General features: G+C 35.8%; 1 protein-coding gene across 1 annotated transcript in view; it reads left to right on the forward strand.

The window, feature by feature from the left end:
• Positions 1–311: 311 nt before the first annotated feature.
• Positions 312–21,792, forward strand: part of glis1a (GLIS family zinc finger 1a) — a 31,466-nt gene continuing 9,985 nt past the window's right edge. Inside the window, exons 1-6 of the mRNA XM_039675677.2 lie at positions 312–531; positions 11,211–11,311; positions 11,395–12,424; positions 15,682–15,843; positions 18,180–18,290; positions 19,004–19,148. Coding sequence (XP_039531611.2) covers positions 11,471–12,424; positions 15,682–15,843; positions 18,180–18,290; positions 19,004–19,148 — 1,372 coding nt within the window. The 5' untranslated portion in view covers positions 312–531; positions 11,211–11,311; positions 11,395–11,470. The remainder of the gene's footprint in view (positions 532–11,210; positions 11,312–11,394; positions 12,425–15,681; positions 15,844–18,179; positions 18,291–19,003; positions 19,149–21,792) is intronic.

The following is a 21,792-nucleotide window of genomic DNA, read 5'->3' on the forward strand; positions in this document are numbered from 1 at the left end:
CAGGTATAATATTACATTTCATAATTTAGTGTAATGTAGTTAATTATAATTGGGTTTTATCTCTCAATATTATATAAACGTTCATGCAGGGTAATTTCTAGATATTATTATTATTATTTTTAATTAGATCTCCACACGTTCATTTGTAAAACCAAACATTGACGTTTTCATAATGATTTCTTTAACGTCATCTGTGATAAGTATGGGTTTCAAGAAATAATTTCTTGTTTAAAAGTTAGTAAGTGCGTAAATATGAGTCGCCTGCAGAAGTCTGTTCCGTTAAATCAATAATACCATAACGCGGATATCTCTCGAATGATGTGTGACTGACTGTCTATGACAGTTACATTATTGTTTTACACGCTTTAAGAACAAGAAGGCAGTTATGTTTCATTCTCAGCCCCCTTTTTAGAGGAAGAGATGAAACAAATTCAGGGTTATGGGGTTGGTCTTCATTCTAGGAAGGATGGATGGATGAGTCTTCCACAGTGTCGTTTCTGCAGCAGTGGACCAACAGTGATTCGACTTCGGGTAAGTTCACCGTGCATGAAAACAACACTAAGCTATCTCTGAACTTGTTTTTGTTAATCGACATCAATGTTAAGCCATAAAAGTATAGTAGTAATACTATCTACTAGCTATTTTGGCTAATGAAAAATTATTTCAGTTGATCGTTTTGTTAATATGTTGTTGCACATACTGAAGATGAGCATGATCTTTGGTGTGGCGTCTACTTGCAAAACGTGTTTCTCTTTTCCTTATTTTTAGATAAACATGAGACTCGATCCTGTAAAATATTGCAGGTTCAGCCTTGTGATTGGCTTGGTTGTACTCACAATCCGCTAATATTTCTTACTAAACACAAACTTGATTTCATTCTTGGTCATATTACAGACAATTTATGAAGTAAAGTTTATGTAAGAGTTAAGACTTCAGGAAACTACAAAAGGGATGGGATCACCCACAAATGAAATATGTCACGTTTATGTGGTTAAGCAAATGACAGTTTTCATCTGAGAAATTATCTCTCTTGACCTTAAGAGTTTCTTAAAAGAGAGCGAGATATTGGGGAAATAAAAAGGGTAAGGTTTTTATGATTAACGTATTTTGATATCCAGTTGTTTTGAATTTAGCATGCAATTAATAGAAACGTGCACATAATGGAAAAACTGCTGCAATCTTCTTCTGCTGCCCTTGGCTATTTTGTTAATTAAATACATGATGAAATGGTTTAGGTTATTGACTTTTCTGTCTCTTTCAAGAGCTTTTGTTTCCCACTGACCAAAACTCTATTCTAGCTCTTTTCCTTTTTGTATAATGTAGGCTATTTTTTTATGAGGACTTGAATTCATCCCACTACTGGTCCATCTTAGGGGTTCAGTTTGGATAAATATTTCTTTAGAATTAAACTCATTAAAGGTTTATGATGATGACTTACAATGTTTGATTGCTTAAAACCTCTGTAAATTGGAGGAAAAACCCAAGTCGTTTATATTTTTATTTTAAGAAAATGTCTAACTCTTATGATGGTGGATTGATTCATGCCTTTCTCTGTAGACATTTTAGGAAATTGCCACTTTTATTGAAAGAAAAGAATGAAAGTTGAGCAGCAACAGTTAATTTTGTGTTTAACTATAACAGAAATTGAACAATAGATCGGTTTAATGTGAAATCCAATTCATAGTTTCACAATGTAACTGTCAAGCACAGGATCATTTTACTTGCTTCGTGTGCAATAAAAATAGTAGACATAAATGGAAAGCTGAAGGTGCTACATTTACCAGGAGCTGGAAAAAGTTCTTCTCATAAAGACTTTATTAATGTAGTTATTAAATAAAATAATGGGCTGTAAAGGCTGTCACATTTAAAAAAAAGTTCCTATTGTCGTCAAATTTGTAAATGGATTTGGTTTGCGTTTCATCCTTTATGTGGTCTAGTTGAAGTTGATCTAAATTTAGGTAATTCCTATTTTTAATTGTTTTTCTCCTATTCGCTGTTTATTATATAAATATATATGGTAACACTTTATTTGAAGGGGTGTGCATAAAACTGACATGACACCTTCACAATCATGACATGACACACATCATGAATATGAAGAAGGTTCTATGCATGTTTATGACAACTGTCATTAAGTGTCATTCGCTCAATTATGACAATTTTAATGCAAATATGACATTTGATTAGCCTTTGTTATGACAACTTGACATAAACCAATACATCATAACCTGTCCGTGTCTTGGTAATGACAACTTGACATTACTAAGACAACACAACCTGCCATAAACATGACATAGCAGATTAATGATCAAACTTAAGAAACCACTTAGCTGTATGGGATAACATTACTTTATACTATCATGTGGTTGGTTTTGACTTTGGCTGTCAAATTGAATTTGTCATTAAAATGTTATATGGCCTCATGACAATATCCACAACGGGGAGAAAAAAAATGCTTAAACCTGTGGCAGTATCATCGCCAAGGTCATGGGTTCGATCCCTTGGGAGTTATATCTTGTGTATAGCGTGTTGAATGCAATTTAAGTCACTTTGGATAAAATATATGCCAAATACACATGTAAACTACTTAGTACTACTATTTTTCAATACATTTATTACATTTATCGTCCTGTGAGAGAGTTTGTAAAATACCCCCATATACAGCACAGAGAAAACGTACTTAAAGATATTTAAATCTTGTGAAAAATGAGCAAGACTTACTTTAGTTTTGGCTTTGAAATGCATAAGACTTGAGCTGAATTAGACAAAAGACAAAAGACTAGACAAAAGAAAGTTTTGACTTGACCACAGTGTTGGAGACTTGTAAACTTATGGGTGATGGTTACAGTTTATTTGATACAAATATATTGTGCTGTAACAAGATGAGATATTATCTTGATTTTTATATGGAGTGCAGGACTAATGGTTGACTGGCTCTTCTTCACAACCTTTGTTGCTGCCGTGTTAAATTTTTGTTAGTGTATAAACTGTGCTGAATGCTGAAGTGTTGCCATATCCATTCACAGTGTCTCTGGATTCTCTGTGATGATTCTGTGGTACTCTTGTTGTAGTGCTGTAAATCACTACAGTGACAAGTTATTTTTATTGGCCATTTAATACTCCAGAAAGTTAACTTAAACAAAGGCTTCAGTGAGTGTCATATTCTAGTTTCATGTCCATGTAGATGTCTTGAAAGCATTATAGTGCTCATGCTACTTGTATTACTGTGGTTTTAGTTTGCTCTTAAAGTTAATTGAATGTGATGATGATCGTGTTGACAGGGACAGTAAAATAGGACTTTAAGTTTCCCTTTGACTGTGGCTTAAAAAGAACCGACCTCACATATTGGGCCATCATGCCTAAAAGCCAAGATTCCATAAACTTTTATGGAATGCTGGGTAATGTGATCTGAGACCAACAAGAACACTGTGGTGATCATTATATATTTTCACTGCAACAAGCCCCAAACGTTTCACTTCTGAACGCAGTTTTATTCGTGTGGTGTGTTTTATTGGTGAAGCTCAGATTTGTCTTTTTATGCAGTTTCTTTCTCTACATCCTTGAGAGAGTGATCACATTTACATTTCAAAGGTTTATTTGCACTAAAAGTTAAAGGGGCTGAGGTTTGGAAACCTGATTGGAAATACAGGATGGGATGGCTGAGGAGTTTTAACAGAGGCGTGCAGGGCTACTGTTAATACTGGAGCTACAGATGGGACACTATATATCAACGCATTCTCACCCCAACGCGTCACCTTTGACCATGCTTCAATATTTGACGTTTTAGGCGCCCTTTAGCGTCACTTACATGACGCGATCCTACGGCGCCATTTAACTGACGCTAAAGGAAAGCGTCTCTTAGAGGACGCGGTTAGGTTTAGGTGTGGGGTGGGGGTAGGGTACACGCGATCCTAGGGCGTCATCTAACTGAATTACGGGGGGGAAAATCCCAAATATCCCTGTGTGACACTGTGTTGTATTATATATACCAGTTTTTCTTATTTAATTATCAGTAGGGGTACACAAGAGTGTTTTGTGTTACATTTTCTGTTATTTGGTTAAAGGGATACTTCATGTCTGGAAAGATGAATGTGTATTTAAAATGGCTCATTTATGTAGAAGAACTGTAAAATTATATTTGAATTTGGAGCTTTCTAGACTGAGAAAAGCCAGAAAATGTATTTTTGGCTTATGTGGATTAAAGACAACATCCCAGAATGCACTTGCTTCGCTGCCCTAGGAGGCCACACCTATCGGTAACCGATCGCAGTAGTTAAACAACAAGTCTAGGTGAGTCTCCGTGATGAGTCTGCCCGGGATTTCGAGGTCGCCCAAAATGTCCGGGATTCAGTTTTTGTGCTCTACAGTCGCCATTCAATATATTTACTGTGGCGAGCAGGATGAGACTGATGGCCGCGGGAGAACAACGCGAGGCCGGTGGTGTGATTACCGTTGAGTGACACCTGTGAAACGCATCGATCTCGTATCTCTCAAGGAGGAGCGGGAATTTTCTCTTCAATGTTAAAACACACATCAACCGATTGTTTAGCGTTCATGTAAACACTACATTCAGATTCACCAATCAGGCTGAATTCAGTTAGATTGAAACAAAAGGTGTGCATGTAAACAATGAATGGCGACTGCAGAAAGCAAAAGCTGAATCCCGGACATCGACGGCCGGACATGTCCTGGAAAAAGAGGATGGTAACCCCTACTACTCGGCAAAGCCTGTTAGCTTAGTTTCCAAAAAAAAGATGGCTGACACTATGTGTACATTCTGTGAGTGAGCTCTATGGGTGGGTTGAAAACATGCGGGATAACCCCTTCTACTAACTGTAGTCTTTAGACTCTGGTGAAAAAATCCTCCAATGACCAAAATGGCGATTTTTTTGCGTCATCGGAGGATTTTTTTCTCTGACAAAAAATACATAAATCTCACGTCTCAGGGGGATATGAGGGTGGAGAGCATGGTAATTTGAAAGTAGTTTATATAATTGTGTTTTTCTTCAGATTATATAAATATAAGTTGAAAATAAAATATACAGGAACCAGTACGTCATCCTGTAATACGTGAAATACTGTCACCGTTTTTACTGTAAATTTCTGGCAACCACTGCTATTTTTTTTTTTTTTTACCATATATTCAACCATATTTTTACAGTGCACTTCCAATGTAATTACCATTACCTCGATTTATTTGTATTTTAAGTCACAAAGGAATAACATTTACTAACAGTTCTTTTTTTATGGAATGTTGCTGTGTTTTTTTACAAGTGATTTATCCACTCACATCAATTTTTTTATATATCTGTCCATAATATTTATTCAAATCATCTTTCATCAAAAACTTGCCCTCCCCCTTACTATGACATCTCTTCTTTGATGATGTGTATAATTGTGCGAGGACTGGGCAAAAACGATGTCCATTGGCCAGATGAGTAGCAACTTGTCACTCACATGAAATGATTTCAGTGGTTATCAAATCACAACGATGCAATCCATTCCTGTATATTTTTCCTATATTCCTCATTCGATTTTCAGTTCATCCTATTTGGTTGGATTTTCCTTTTCATTCTAACATTTAAGAACATGAGGGATTTCTTTTCTTTATTTTTAGGGATTTTTTTTTTGTTTGTTGGTAAAATCAACATTATACCAAAAATGCAAATTTATGCTACTTAACTTATATTTCACCCGGAATATTGCTTTACATTAAATTGTTTTTCATTTGTTTGTTGCTTTTCAGGTCTCAAGTTACTCCTCATTTAAACATTTAATTTTGTAAATCCACAATCGTAGACATTTACTCAACCAGAACCAGAATAGTTTTATTGAGAAATGATTTAATTTAAAGATGTCTAGTCTCCTTAAACGGCAGGCCGTTGGCAGATGCATGGAGAGTGTAAGTACTGGCTCCACGTACTGTCCGCCCACCATATACCGTAGAGAAGCTCTGTCCATGTCTGGTGGTTTGGATTCAACCACTGTCATTTCAGTGGAATTTCCTGGCTTCAGAGTTCAGCTGAGTTTTCTCACAGATTTGCACTTGCTTGTAAATGTTTGGACTGACGAGGTGGCTGTGCGGTCAACTTTAGTTCTTCAGTGATGCGTCCTTCCGTCAGTACTTTAATAACAGTCGTAATGTGAGATGGCAGGATCATTTTATATTGTTCTTTATTGTTCATTGTCTGGATACAAGTCCTCGTATCCAGACATCTTCCATTACTATAAAAGAAAAATTGTACTTCCTGGCGCCACAATATGGCCTCCATATATATATGTATCAGCATTTTGATATTATTTTGTGTGTATTTGACTGTTTAAGATCACTTTTGCTGTGAGCACAATATCTGGGGGAATGAGTAAAATTATGCGCAATCCCTATTTAATCACCTGTTCAAGCCAAGGTTGCCAGGTCTGTAGTTTTTCCCAATACTTAACATTATTTAGCTCCCCTTCCATCCAATAATAACAAAAAGCTTTGTGCTTTGTTACTTCTAAGCTTTTAAATTCTGTCCTTTTATCACAAAATTCAAACAATACATGTGAAGTGACGGATCGCTGTAGTGTCAGTTTAAGCGCCAGTCATCCCTTCCACTTTAATGCAAGAAACAAACATAAAGTAACGAAAAATCGTGCATGAACATCAGCAGCAAAGGCATTTCTGGATATAGAAATAATCCATAAAGATATATAAAATAACTGGATGAGAAAATAATCCATATTACAAAGATAAAACAAAGCCAATATTACAAAATGTGACTTTGTATAAATCACTTGTTTTTTGTTACACTGTCCAACAACAACACCCGCAGATAAAGTTACAGTGGCCGCGGTTTAGTAACAAATGAAATTAAAGCTCTATATATCTATATGTGTAACACACACAACTGACATAACCAACTTTACAAAGAATATTTAATGATGATGTGTGATGTGGGTAATGATTTGTAAGAGCATTATGACCGATTTCAGGGGTTTGGATGAGAAAGTGATATTTTAGATAGAATAAAATAACTGTCTGTATTTTGTCACAGCAGATTAAACATAGTCATTGAAAATTTTTCATAATGAATACTTGCAAGTTGACATGCATAAATGTTTTTTCATAGAATAGAGTAGTAAATACTAAAGAGAGACACATAGAAAGGCTTTTCTTGTTGGCCCTAATATAATTAGATTAGTCCTTTATTATGCATTGATTTAACTTTTTCAGTGTTAATTATGGTGATAACTTAAGTTGGACGTGTATGAAGATACAGAACATTTTAAAAGCAAAATGTAGTATCTCTGTAGTATCTTGCATTGCATTTACTGGATTAGTAACTTGCTAGTGAGGAGTTTGAACTGCACTCCTTTGCTTCGCAGGCAAGAATTATCAATTATTTGCTATTGTAGTAAAAACAAAATCCTATTATAAATCAATCTTTTGTATTACAATTGTTTGTTGTTGTTTTTTTGCTATAGCTTCTTATTCTTGAAATATATATTGAAACTTACCAAGTAATGTTGGCTTTTGTAGAATAAATTAGTACTGCTTGTGATGTTTCTCATTTGTAAGTCTCTTTAAATGTAAGTATCTGCAATACATGTAAATGTAAATTTGGTAAGTGGTATTATTCCTCCCTTCAAGGCCATGCAGGCCTGGTGTCTGGTAGAGCTAGTACTGATAGTTTAGCTGGAATCATGTCCTTGAATTCACTTCAAAGATGTCTCGCTTGCTGAAAGTGGCAGAGTTGAAAATGACAAAATACTTTCCAAACCTTAACATCACAGTTAATTATGTCTTTTCCCTCTGTTCTGTTAACAGCTGCCTGGCACCTGCTGCGAACTAATAAATAAGAGCAATTACAAAGCAGATTTGTTTAAAGGGTTAGTTCACCCCAAAATGAAAATTATGTCATAATGACTCATGTCGGTCCAAGCCCATAAGACCCCCCGTTCATCTTCGGAACACGGTTTGAGATATTTTAGATTTAGTCCGAGAGTTTTCTGTCCCACCATTGTCCGCAGTGACGCTGGTGGTGTAAGACGCTGCAGACGTGTTCTCTGGTTACCAAGAGAGGAGAATACAATGTTTAATAAAGTCGTAGTTTTTGTTATTTTTTGACCAAAATGTATTTCCGATGCTTCAAAACATTCTAACTAACCCACTGATGTCACATGGACTACTGTGATGATGTCTTTATTTCCTTTCTGGACAAGGACAGTATACCGTTCACACATTTTCAATGGAGGGACAGAAATCTAAAATATCCTAACTGTGTTCTGAAGATGAACGGAGGTCTTATGGGCTTGGACCGACATGAGGGTAAGTCATTAATGACATAATTTTCATTTTTGGGTGAACTAAACCTTTATGTCACCTTTAGCCGTTCTGTAGACAATAAACATCCCAGCCACAAGTTTGTCCCATAATTTACACAACATTACACCACATTATAAAAAAGAAAGCAAGCAAATGAAAACATAATTTTCATTTGTTTAATGATTCTGTCGTGCCATGACACATTTTATAATGTGATCATAATGTTTGTTCTAGCATAGAAGTACCCTGAAAATGAAAACTAATAATTATTAATTTTCCAGTCAACTTACACAGCTGTGTTTAGCAATCTGTGGTTATAAAAGAGAGAATTCCTTAAATGAAATCATGTGGTTCTCAGTCTTATGAATTTGTTGACGTTTCCTTCAAAACTTAGTTTTTAAGCCAGTTGTTTTGCAGGTTATTTCATTCAGCATCATTCTTAAAATGAATGATAATAAAATATTATAGTGAATGATACAACATTCCTTTAAATACCATTGAATGTCTTGTAGAAAATTGAATTTAGCTGAGGTGTTTAATTTCCTCCTCCTAACACTTGGTTGGAAGGAATTTTAATAAATTATTCTGATAAAGGAATCTGATAAAAAGATTTATTGTGCAAAAGGTGAAGATGCTGTGTGTCCAGTAAATCTTATTTGAGATTTCTTATTTTATTATTCAATTCCTATTTATAGCTCGTCTTTTCACAATACATATTCAAAAGCATATTTACAGAAAATGCATGTCTACATTATATTTTAGTGATCTTTTATCAGAGGTGACTGTGTCCAAGTAATGTATTTCAGAAGTGCACATATCAAATCACTCAGTTAGCTAACATCATGTATTCATTTTAAGCAGAAACAATGAGCTCATTGAAGTAATCATTACAAATATTATGCGCATTTGTTTTCTTTATTTTTTTGTGGATATAACCGATCACATTGTTGCAAAGAACCATGGAAATTCACAACAATTTTGCTAAATAAGTGTCCAATTTTATTTATTGTTCTTTAATTTGTGTGTCTTTATTTTATTTTGTTTATTCATGTAGTCATAAATTGTAATTCTTAGATGTGAGTTGTAGTTATCAGAGTTATAGTAAGTATAATATATTTATTTATTTATGATAGTCTGTCAGACATTTAGTCACCATTAAATTTAGCTAATTAGATTCCTCGCCACTTATGCTGCAAGAGAAAACCATTGCTAAATGTTTCCATTTAAATGACACATTCTGTAAGGCAGTGCTGCTTGTAAACTTAAACTGACTTAGAAAAGTGAAAACGATTAGCAAGAGTAATTGATAAACTTAAGATATTGTACATAAACATTTATACTCATTTACAATAGTATTAATAGAATTTTAGAAAAGGATTTTGAATACTAAGCCCTTTTGACGTGTTTATTCAAAGGGGCAGCAAAATCCTCTTGCCAGCCCAATTATGGCAGCACATCACTGGATCACTTGATCGAATATGTGCGGCGTGTTAAAGCGTGCATGAACTCAGCACAGTAGTTCAACTGTTGGACAGCGAGACCTTTTGAAGACCATTCCCCACTGTTCCAGGTCTGCTTCTCATTAGCTCAGGGATGTGGTACATTAGAAGAATATATCTGCATTACCAGATCTCTATATCTTTTACTGCCAGAGGTTTCAACCAACCTGCCTGGGCACAAATGTCTCTCTGTTTCTCTTTACTGGGCCAGTGTGTCTGAACAACTTTCACACTCAAAGAGAAGCAAAACAAACACCATGACCAAGTCCAATACATGAGAAGAGTGACAGAGTTGTTTTTTTATTTAACCACATTGGCTACTAATGCATTCTGCCATGTGATTCTGATCTCAGTGGTCGTGTACGTCACCCCTTGCCCTGTGGAGCTAGGTGAGGTGGCATCATCCATTAAGATGAGCTGCCATGACATAGGCATTCTTGTACAGTTACGACTAGTTTTAAAAGGAAGTTCACACTGACTGAGATTCACAATGAAAAATGGTTTATTTTCTTGTTACTATGCGAGACCGTGTGATGGCTGAAGACTCTGTGATCTCCACCTATTTAATCGCTGTCATTGTGAGCACAGAATTACTCAAATATGTTAATTTTGTTATATTAGGATCTGTAATACTAAATTGGGCTTATCAGATTTAAGTATAATATCTATTTTGCATATATGACATTTAATCATTTATGATTTGCAAATTACATTTATTTATTTCCACTCATTCTCTAAGAGAAAATCACTGTGACCCATCACTACATCTCTTTTCATTTACAGAAAACATTTACTGTAAGGAGAAATGGCAGTAAATTGATAGATTGTCAATTCAGGTTTCTAAAAAAAATAGAAAGAGAAAAATGTACACTACCATTTGGGGTTTGTAATATATTTTTTTAATGTTTGAAGTATCTTATGCTCATTAAGGGTGCATTTATTTGATTAAAAATACTGTAAAAAATATTACAGTTTGAAATAATACTTTTCTATGTGAATATGTTTAAAAATGTAATGCATCACTGTGATGGGAAGGCAAAACTTTCTTCACATGATCCTTTGCAAATCATTCTAATATCATGATTTGCTGCTCAAGAAATGTTTCTAATTATTATCAATGTTGAAAAAGGTTGTGCTGTTTAATATTTTTGTGGATATTTTTTTTCAGGGTTCTTTGATGAGGAACGGGATTTATTTGAAATAGAAATCTCTTGTAAAATTATAAATGTCTTTTACGGTCACTTTTGATAAATTGAGTGTATCTTTGCTTAATAAAAGTAGTAATTTCATTTCAAAAACAACTTGAACAGTAGTTTGAGGATGTGATCTTTTCTTGTTTACCTGGTAATTGTAATTATTATATTAATTATAATTATTACCCTAAAATTGTTTTCCCTTTGTAGTAAATAGTGACTGGTGAAAGGGGTTGAACAGCGCTTTGCATTCTGAGTGTAGAAGATGGAACCACCAAACTCTGCTTCAACATGCACCAGTTCCTCTTGAGGTCTTCCACGAACACACTTGATCTGATATCTCTTGTTTGAATTCGCTGTCCAAATGCATTAATTTTTCTGATGTTTTTTACAGGTTGCATCATCACAGGTGCATCACTACTTAAAAAACATTTGTGAGACCCCTGAATCATTTCTACAGTGGCCGTTTGATGATCTACATTCAGAGGGAAAGTAACTTGAAGAACATCATGAGGCCTGCTGGTCTCAGCCCAGCGGTTGCACAGCTGGAACAGTGTGGCCTGGTTAACAGTGATGAAAAGTACCTTTCCTCTTTAAATCAAGCAATTCACCTGGAAGGTCTGAAGATGTGCAGCTTGTCTGAGTCACCTGTGTCGATAAGAACAGATGATGTCGATTTGGTCTGTTCCACAGAAAGTGCCATTGTGTCGTATTTCAGCGGGGTTAAGAGTGATTCATCCTGCAATCACTCGGTTGGAGATAACCTATCACACGTTAGCGACCCATTGTCCCCTTCCTTATTCTGCTCTTCTCTTTCCATGTCTTCTTTCAGTACCTTTTCTCCATCCTTCTCTTCCCCTTCCTCCAGCCACTCATCTGGCTCAATGTCAGAGCTATGTTTGACTTCTCCATCTTTCTCAACTTTCTGCGGTCCACCTGAGGCCCAGGACCTTCTCTACAGTTGCACGCCACAGGAGAAATCTCCAGAAGGATGTTTGTATTCCAAGTCTAAGCAAGAACCTCTTTGTAACAAGAAGCTTCTACACAAGGAAGAACTGCTTCAATATCTCTGCGCTGACTCGGACACAGCCAAGGAACAAACCCAGCACCGTAATGCTGAAGAGTATCCCACACAGCAGCAGTTCAAGAATGGTTTGGCACTGAGTGGGATACCTAGAGTTGACGGAATGAATGGACACCTGAGGGAAGAACAGCCATGTAAATGGATGGATTGTAGGGCTACCTATGGACAGAAGGAAGAACTGGTGAGACACATAGAGAAAGTTCACATAGATCAGCGAAAAGGGGAGGAATTTACCTGCTTCTGGGGAGGATGTGTCCGTCAGCACAAGCCCTTCAATGCTCGATACAAACTGCTCATTCACATGAGAGTCCATTCTGGTGAGAAGCCCAATAAATGCACGGTGAGTTTATTTATTTATTTTTGCCGTATACATGCATATTTGCCCTTGCATGAACAGAGCATACAAAAAAATTTCCCAAAATTCCACAAACATCATCTTGAGCATTTTAACAATCTAATTCCATTTTCATGGTTTTTACACAAAAGCTATGGTCAGGCCAAACCGCTCTCATTGCTTAACTGCCCCATTACGTCGCCCATGCATATGCCTATCCATTAACTGGCATTTCTTCATAAATTTTTTTTTTTTATAAATGCATTATGCATTTGTGGCATTATATATGGCATTATGCATAGTAGAACTTTGTGTAGGCCTTTATTTCATTTAGGAACAGATATTGGGTTCTGACCAAAGTCAAGCAACGTAAAAGTAACGAGTAACGTAAAAAGTTACTTTCCATATGTGGTAACTAAGTAAAGTAACGGATTACTTTTTTTTAAAAAAAGTAACGAGTAATGAGTTGCACTACTTTTTAAAAGTAACTTCCCCGTCACTGCCTGCAGCCAGACAAGACAAGTGACCAATCCTGAGTCGCAACGTTACTACATGCATTCTAACAGCCCGGTTAGCCGAGAACAGACCGAACCGAGCTTAAGTGGAAATATAACTGGAACTGTCCCTTAACGTTCTTAGAATCGTTCAGCCTGATGGTGGAAAAGTGGCTAAACTGTAGCGTTGACTTATTTTTTTGAGCTAAAATATTCAACCCTGTTACCAAAGTAATCAATCAAAGATAAAAGTTTTTCATTGAAAAGCTGAATTTATCGACACCTACAAACAAACATTTTGTCCCAAACTAGATCTACCATGCTATTATTATTCAAACTGATTTATGCTATTTTTATCCTTATTACAACAGTTGCTAATAAGGTTAAAATCTTAGATAAAATTAATAGAAATTTATAAATGATATTTGGTGAGCTGCATAAACATAATTTTCTGATGTCTTTTTTTTTTTAACCCTTTTTTGCTTACTTACACAAGTATAAAATTGTGCCAGACTCTGACTGCGGTGTTGTTTTACTAATATTTGTATCAATCAGGAAAAGTTCAGGAAATTTTTCTTTAAAACCATGCCAATTCTTTGAAGTAAGACATTTGTGAAATACTGACATGTGGAATCAATCTCTCATCACCCCCAAAGATGGATGCATTGCAGATTTGAGAGATTTAGACATTTTAGAATTGTTTATAGTTTACATACAAATTGCCTTCGTGAGAGATGCTTGAAGTCTGATATCATGCAATGATCAATTTAACCAACTCATTCCAGGATAACTTTGAAGAAGATTAGACTAAGATTTTTTTGTAACTTAATTTTCTAATTGTTCTTTAGGTCAACAAGTGTGACTTGTGAGTCCCCTCATGCAATGTGAGGGAACAGCCAAACATCTCTTTCCTTGCTCTGTTTCCTTAGGCTCTGTTAGCTGATTTTGAATTATAAGAACAAGAATTTTATTTAATACTATTCCATCTCTTATTTTTGCAGAGGGATTTGCTGATATATATATATATATATATATATATATATATATAATACATGGATATAACTGCTAACAGTTACTGCATTATGTGTTATAGTCTATTAGCCTACATGCTCAAATATATTATTGTTGGCAGGGATAAACTTTAATAATTCACCACTTTAATGAAGCTGTGTTTCATTTCCTTCACAATGAGCCACATAAAATGTGTTTCTTTTTAGTGATGTAAGATAGCCATGGGATATATATTTTTTATTTTTTTTTTGGTGTTTATAGATATATTTATTTTGTGTTTTTATTTGCTTTATTTTCTCTTTAAACTGTGGAGGCCTAAGGACTATAATTTGGAAACTATATTCAGATTTTTACACTGTAGGTGGATTATTATAATATGTAACCTTGTGGTTTTTAAAATAGGTCTACATTTTTTGTACACAGCATAGCTGTCAATATAAAGTGAACATTCATGTTATTTGTAAATGTATTTACTTTTTTAATACTATGTTATCAAGATCAAACATTTTTAAAAAGTAAGAGTATATTATACATGCGGAAATTGTCTCGTAGACAGAGATGATTGCTTTTTTACATTTGCAACTCATTTGTAAGTGTAATTCACCAAAAGTGTATTTAGTTTGGATAAATATGCCTGCTAAATTAATAAATGTAAACTTCAACCCAATTTATATTTTAGTTAGAAATGCATAGATATAAGGATGCTCAATGAAACCCTTTTCATTTTTCATATAACCTCATCATGACATCACACCTGTGACCGCCAAAATGTGTTTTATAATTTTGCAGAATTGCTCCAACCAAAAGTCTGCATGACTGCGGCTGCCACCTTGAATCTGCCAGGCTTATTACTGACTCCCTCGCTGGCCTCTCTCCAACTCAAACATCTTAGCAGAGCGTTGTTCTAACAGGAACCAACTTTAAACATGTCTGTTTAATAAACTTTGTCGAGTGGCATGTGCTTGTGTGTGGATCTTCAGAACATAAATGTGCATGAATTGACAACACAAATGGCACTTTTTGCAATTCCCAACTAAAGGAACCTTTTACAGTTTTATGTGGCTTGAGATCTATTATTTATTTCAACTGAAAGCAGTTAAAGCTTGACTTTCGAAACCCGTATGACTTTCTTTCTTCTTGCTGTCTAATGTTCTGTGGAACACTAAATTAATTATTGCTATAACTTGAACAGCTAATGCTAATACAATGAAATTGAATGATGTTTGAGTAAATAATGGCTTAAATTTCAGTCTTTTCAGAAGAACTTGCTCACAAATAGAAGTCGCACGAATTTAGTAGCAACATTCTTCAGAGGTTCTCTTTTTGTGTTCCATGGAAGAAAGTCAGTCATACGGGTTTGTTACAACATGAGGGTGAGTGAATTATGCCAGGGTTTTCATTTTTGGGTGGACTACCGTTACATAACTGTCCCTGTGGCAAAAGCATTTTCTGTTTCAACACGGGTATCATTTTGAGTGTTAAAAAAAAGACATGGAAAATGTTTTTTTTTTATTTTTTTTTTAGGAATGGCATTAAGTGACAAATAGTTTCACCAAAACCATCTGCCTTCTGTTTAATATCATCCTCTAATTAATATTAATTCCAGCTTACATGAAAAGCATGTTGTGCCCTCTGCCACTGACTATAAGTCATAGTTGCATGTATATGTACTGTACATTCTCATACAGTGAAGGACCTGCAGATATTTGTGATGACTTGTTTCTTCATATATCTGTGTGAATGGGTGCTGTCTTACAGTTTCAAGGCTGCAGTAAGGCATTTTCCCGTCTGGAGAACCTGAAGATCCACCTTCGCAGCCACACCGGAGAGAAGCCATACATATGCCAGCATCCCAGTTGTTTCAAGGCCTTCAGCAACTCTAGTGATCGCGCCAAACACCAGCGCACACACCTGGACACGGTATGCATTATAGTTCTTACTGCTCTATCAGGTTTTAAAAAAACACATAAAAAAATGCACAGCAAAAATAGGCTTGTGTTATATTTTTTTCAGAATAAGCTTGTGTAATATGTGCTTATAAGCTTTTTAGTAATTAACTATTAATATTTATTAGGTCACTAATATATACCTTGTTGAATCAATGCCACGTAGAATTAAGGCAGTTCTTAAGGCGAAAGGGGGTCAAACACAGTATTAGTATGGTGTTCCTAATAATCCCTTTAGGTATAGTATATATATATATATATATATTACAACTCAATTATTTAGGTCAGTAATTTAACAAACCAAACCAAGACCCAACTGTATATTTATGGATATGTTTCATCATGAATATATACTCAGTTATGTGTGTTACACAGTCTGAAAAGGTATACACACCAATAATGAAAACAAACAAGCGTTGAAAGCTTACTTGTCACTTTTTCCAGACATAGTAGTCCCCCTAAAATAACAGGGTTTTATTTACACTCAATTCAGAGAAAGTAATTATAGTTTGGAACAGTGGAGAGGTCTCTTCTTACTTTAATGACTTCAGTGACTAGCTCTGGCTGCACATCTCTTTATGCCCGCCTGTAAAGCTGTAATAACCAGCTTGCAAGTGATATCTGTTTCCTCTGTGCATTTAAGTCAACAGAGCTGATTTATTCAAAACAGGGTGGTTTCATTCGCTGCTGTCAGTAAGGTTTTGATGGCACTTCTAATTGCATGTGCTAACCGTGCAAAAATCATAATTCGTCACTTAGATGAGTGGAGCACATCTGTGAAGGGGATTGTTTAGGGCTGTTATCATTATGTCACTCTGTATTAGTAATGCAGACCTTGGGAAAGTTATCCAATAAAGCATTTATTTTTCTTCTCGCCCTCTAAATGTGCAGCTAAAACATATGATGCAAGAAGTGCATTGCTAAAGAGACAACATTATTGATTAGTCTGTGCTGCTTTCAGAATTTTTGTAGCTTATGTGTGGTTAATATTTGAAGTGCACAGATGTGTATCAGCCTGTGGAGGGTTTGTTTGATGTTGTCATGTGAAGAATCTGAAAACTTTTTTTTTTTGAAAAGTCATGACCTGTCCCATTTTTTGAGTTCACAAGGTTAAGTATTTATTAATTTTCATATCATAATGTGTATTTTTAATTTTGGGATTAAACTTAATTTTGCTGCATAAAGTCAAAAACAACAAAATGTGTTTTCAACTGTTAATATAATGAAGAAAAAGCCTTAATTGAAAGAATTAAATCATTCAAAAGAAAACCTTAACTAGTTTGGGATATAGACTACGGTTCAAATGTTTGTCGATTTTTTTTAATGTTTTTACATAAGTCTCTTATGTAAAAACTAAGGCTGGATTTATTTTATAATAAATACAGTAAAAACAGTAAAATTGTGAAATGTTACAATTGAAAATAACTATTTTCTATTTTAAAGGCACACTATGCAGGAATTCCGTTTTTGTTAAACAACGACCCCTAGAGTCGCTGTGGAGTACTTATATTTAACGTTACTGTCGTAAATACCACTCGCGCGGTTGGTCAGTTTGTATATGACCAAACAAAGAACTACATTAGTAATTAAATATTTGTTTAGTTCTCACCATAGCTCTCTCTATTTTGCTGAATGTCATTAAACTGTTACGCTGACGAAATCAGTTTTGTGAGGTGCCTTAATGCGCAAACACTGCCCACATTGCTTATTTCATACATTAATTGTTGTTCTAAGCAGCATTTATTAAAAATGTAAATAGTTTGAACAATTATAAAAGTTTTACTGTCACTTTTGATCAATTTAATATTCCTTGTTGATAAATGTATTCATTTCTTTTAGAAAAAAAAAATCTTACGGGTCAAAAACACCTTTGAACAGTACTTTGTTTATTATTATTAATATTATTATTTTAAAGCAGTGAAACTTTATTTGTTGTTATTATTTTGTCATATTATTAATATGTAAAAACCTTTTTTTCATCAAATTAAAGTCATGTGGTTCAACAAGCAGGACAAAAAAAAAAACAACAATGTAAAACCGGAAATTATATGATGGCCCCTGCATACCCATATGACAATCCAAGGTTAGTTCAGGTTGCAAAATGTCATGGGATTTGACCACTCTAAAATATATAATAATATTTATAAATTAAGAATTTATAATTTGCAAATATTTCTTGCTATTTTATATTTTCCTTCTTCATCAGTTCATTGTTCACAAATCATTGAATTAAGCAAATGAATGACTCATTTCTCCTTATCTCTTCTTCTGTGCCTCTTGCTTTATTATTTTATGTGACGCTCTTCATAGAAACCCTATGCATGTCAGCTCCCAGGATGCACCAAACGTTACACCGACCCCAGCTCGTTGCGCAAACACGTCAAGGTCCACTCCACCAAATCCCTGCAGGCACAGGACAAGGTAACAGTTTCAAGTGTTTGTTTTTGTATCGAGAGACTCTTGTAACAAGCTCACCCTCGCTCCATAACGTAATAACCTAAAAACAATATATGCACACACACGCACATCTAGTTAGATTAACTTAATTACCTGATAAATTATGTCATTGTTTATTGCATTAACTTCATCAGTAATTGTCATCTCAGAGACCTTTGATGAAAATGCCTATTGTTTTATGGGCTGTTCCTGCTTTCCAAACAAAAGAGAATGAAGGAGATCTTTGTGTATTCCCATGGCTTTGGCATTCTAAACAAGAACACATGTGTTCCCGTAATACAGTTAATAACCAGTGCAGTTCTTTTCCTCAAGAGGCCAGATGTGACATGCAAATAGCAAACATGCTCACCAGCTCCACTGAATGCTTCAATGAATCAACAACAGAAAGTTTTCTCAGCCTCACAGTCAAGCCATAGATCCTTGCAAAAACGTTATGAGCGGTACTACTCTACAAAGGCAAAATGCGGGAAATGTGATACTTTGAAACAGAAAAAATGATTTCATCTTTTATTTAATTTCATGGTTTTTAAATTAGTTTTCACACTCTGATTTTCTTTTTGACTTTGGGTGAGCCAAATCCATGTCACAGCAGGACAGATTCTAGTGCTGGTCATGACCGATTGTGTTTCAGATTGGGACATCAGAGTATATTCTATATGTTTTCTTTATCTTGACAGGTCCAGCTAGGCAATAAGGTGGAGCAGGAAGTTGTGGATGTGCGCCTTGGCTTGCAGCATCTCCATGGCTCTACTCCTTCAGTACACAGCCCAAACTACAGGTGCCCCAGCTCCCTCACTAAGATTCATCAGGAAGGCTTTACTGGTAGGTGTGCTTGTGGGCAATGCTGCATTGGGCTTTTTGCTATGGAAGGCCTGAGAGGCATTTTCCAGTTTGTGCTGTATAACTGAAGAAAGCAAAGTGTGCCTGATAGTAGTGTTGTAGTACTCGGTACTTTTTAATGGTCTCGTCTCGGACTCGACCGCTTTTGTTCTCGGACATTGAGGACTCTGGATTTTTTTTTTCAAGATCAGACAAGCATAGCTGTCAACTCTCCCGTTTTTTTCCAGGTTTCTCATCTATTTTAGCTCTTTTCCCGCTGTTTTCCCGTTTAAGTATTTTCCCGTAAAATATCCCCTATTTTTACACTCTGACTGTGTGAGACGTACAAGCTCGGACAGATTCGGCTTGAAGTCGTTCATCCTCAGACGCGGCGCCTCGAGTGTTAACACTAGAACGGCCACAACGGTCATTTTGACCGTTTTGAATTTTATATCTACAATAACTTTGTTGAAAAAAATAATAAAATCCTGCTGGTACCTGACTTTTCCTAAAATTGTCTGTATTTTCATTTAAAATGATTTTCATATAAATTAAGTTACGTAAACGTAAGGCAAAACAAAACAAATTAACATATTTACCTATTTCGGCCATAGACGGTCATATTGACCGCACTGAATTTCGCGATATTTTTTTTGTTAAATATCCCGCGGTTGATCGTGGTCTCTCTCTCAACTGTCAACAGAAAGGTCCGTCCGGTCACCTCTGTAGTGGTGTTTGCTTTATAATAATTTCTACATTAGTTGTTGATCAGAAATAAGCAAACAAAACCAGACAACAGTTATCAATACTTGCGTTATAGGCTATATATCATCAGAGAGTGATTCAGAGTCAGAGTTCACATCAAGGAAAAAGAGACGGCTGCTATCATCAGACACGGTGGATCCAGATGTTCAATTCATATCGGATGATCCTGGTGAGCTCTGCTGCCCTGTCCTGCGCTGTTTGTTTTGCTGCATGGGCTGTTCACTAGTTCTGCTAGTCCTATTATTATTATTAGCCTATTGACCGCTTCGCATATCGTCACTATCTAACATTTTCGTCATAGTTTTTGTCATTCAAACCTAGTTTTTATTTAGTTATCGTCTCGTTTCCGTCTTTGAAAAAATGTGGTTGACGAAAATAATTACGAAAATTATTCGTCAAAGAAATAAACACTGTTTTGAATCTAACGGTCAAAATGACCGTTTGTGGCCGTTCTAGTAGTTTTGGAATTCTGGCACTTCTAGTGTTAAATATCTCTGTTTTTATGGGAATGTGGATCTTTCAGATCAATCTGAGAAGATTTCAGTTCAATCTCTTTTGATCATGTTTCACATTTTATTGTGTCATGTAGTGTGGGGCGCTGGTCTTGGTCTTGACTCGGTCTCGCCCTCCCTCGGTCTTGGTCTTGTCCTCCTCTCGGCCCCTAAAAGTCTTGGTCTTGTCTTGGTCTCGGGTCTTCTTGGCATCCTAACTAACCAGCTTCCCCAGAAAGCTTCCCGGGTTCTTTTTTATTCTTTATATTTTTTATACATTTTATTCTTGGGCCGTATTCACAAAGAATTTTAAGGCTAACAGTAGGGTTGGGTATCGTTTGAATTTGAACGATTCTGATTCCGATTCCTTGTTTCGATTCTGGTTCCTAACGATTCTCGATTCCGATTCTTCTAAGAGGCAGGGTCAAAAAAGTTTAGCTAACCTTGCTAACCAACGGCCTTTCTGAAGGAAATACTCCTTCTGTAAAAATACTCCTTTTGTCACAAATTTAGCATTTTGCCGAGATTTCGTTATTTTTAGAAAAGTGAAGCCACACTTTGGATCGCCGACGTAAGGTACTCATGTTCGACTCGCGTGGTTATGCCAACACTTCCGGTAGACGCTTCTTCGTTGGTGTTGTTCAGCAGTTTCTTCTTCCGCTCAGCGCACTGTGAATATCGAAACTAGGAATCGAAATTTTAACTTTTGAACGATTCCGGGAAAAACGAAAAGCTAGTCCCGGTTCCAATCGATACTCGATTCTCGATACCCAACCCTAGCTAACAGTAGCTCCTAACTGGCGAATTAAGGAGCAACTCCTAAAAATAATGGGCATGTCACTCCTAACTTTAGGACTCCTAATTTTGTTCACTAAGAGTTATTCACAAAGCATGTTATCCCTAAAAGTAGCACCTAAGTCTGGGACGGCTTAAAAGAAGTCGACAGGACTCCTAACTCACTAAGACCTATTCACAAAGAGTGTAGCGCATACCAACACCTCTCGCAGTCGCCCGGGGTCCGCGACACAAGCAGGGATGCTGCATTGATCTGCATCTGCAAACAAATCCTCTCCCATGCCATGTCTCACGCTTAGTTTTGCTTGATATCCCAGTGCCGAATTTCCCTTTTATTATGTTTTAAACAGCACCAACTGGGCTAGCAGCAGTAACTGATCCTGCATCCAGTTGGGCTTTCTTTTCCGTTTTGGCGAGTTCATAATCCACCGGCATTCAACTATTACATTTACATTATTTCAATAGGAGCAACATTTCCTTGCTTTAAGTAGTCTATTTAGACTAATAGGATGTCAATTAACCAAGCAAGTGTTAATGAGAGTGTCGTTTTTTTTTTTTTTTTCATTATTAAGCAAGTGGTGGTTTTCATTGGGGTA

The sequence above is a fragment of the Pimephales promelas genome, chromosome 5 (genome assembly GCF_988280905.1).
Source record: "Pimephales promelas chromosome 5, fPimPro1.hap1.1, whole genome shotgun sequence".
NCBI classification, from domain to species: domain Eukaryota; kingdom Metazoa; phylum Chordata; class Actinopteri; order Cypriniformes; family Leuciscidae; genus Pimephales; species Pimephales promelas.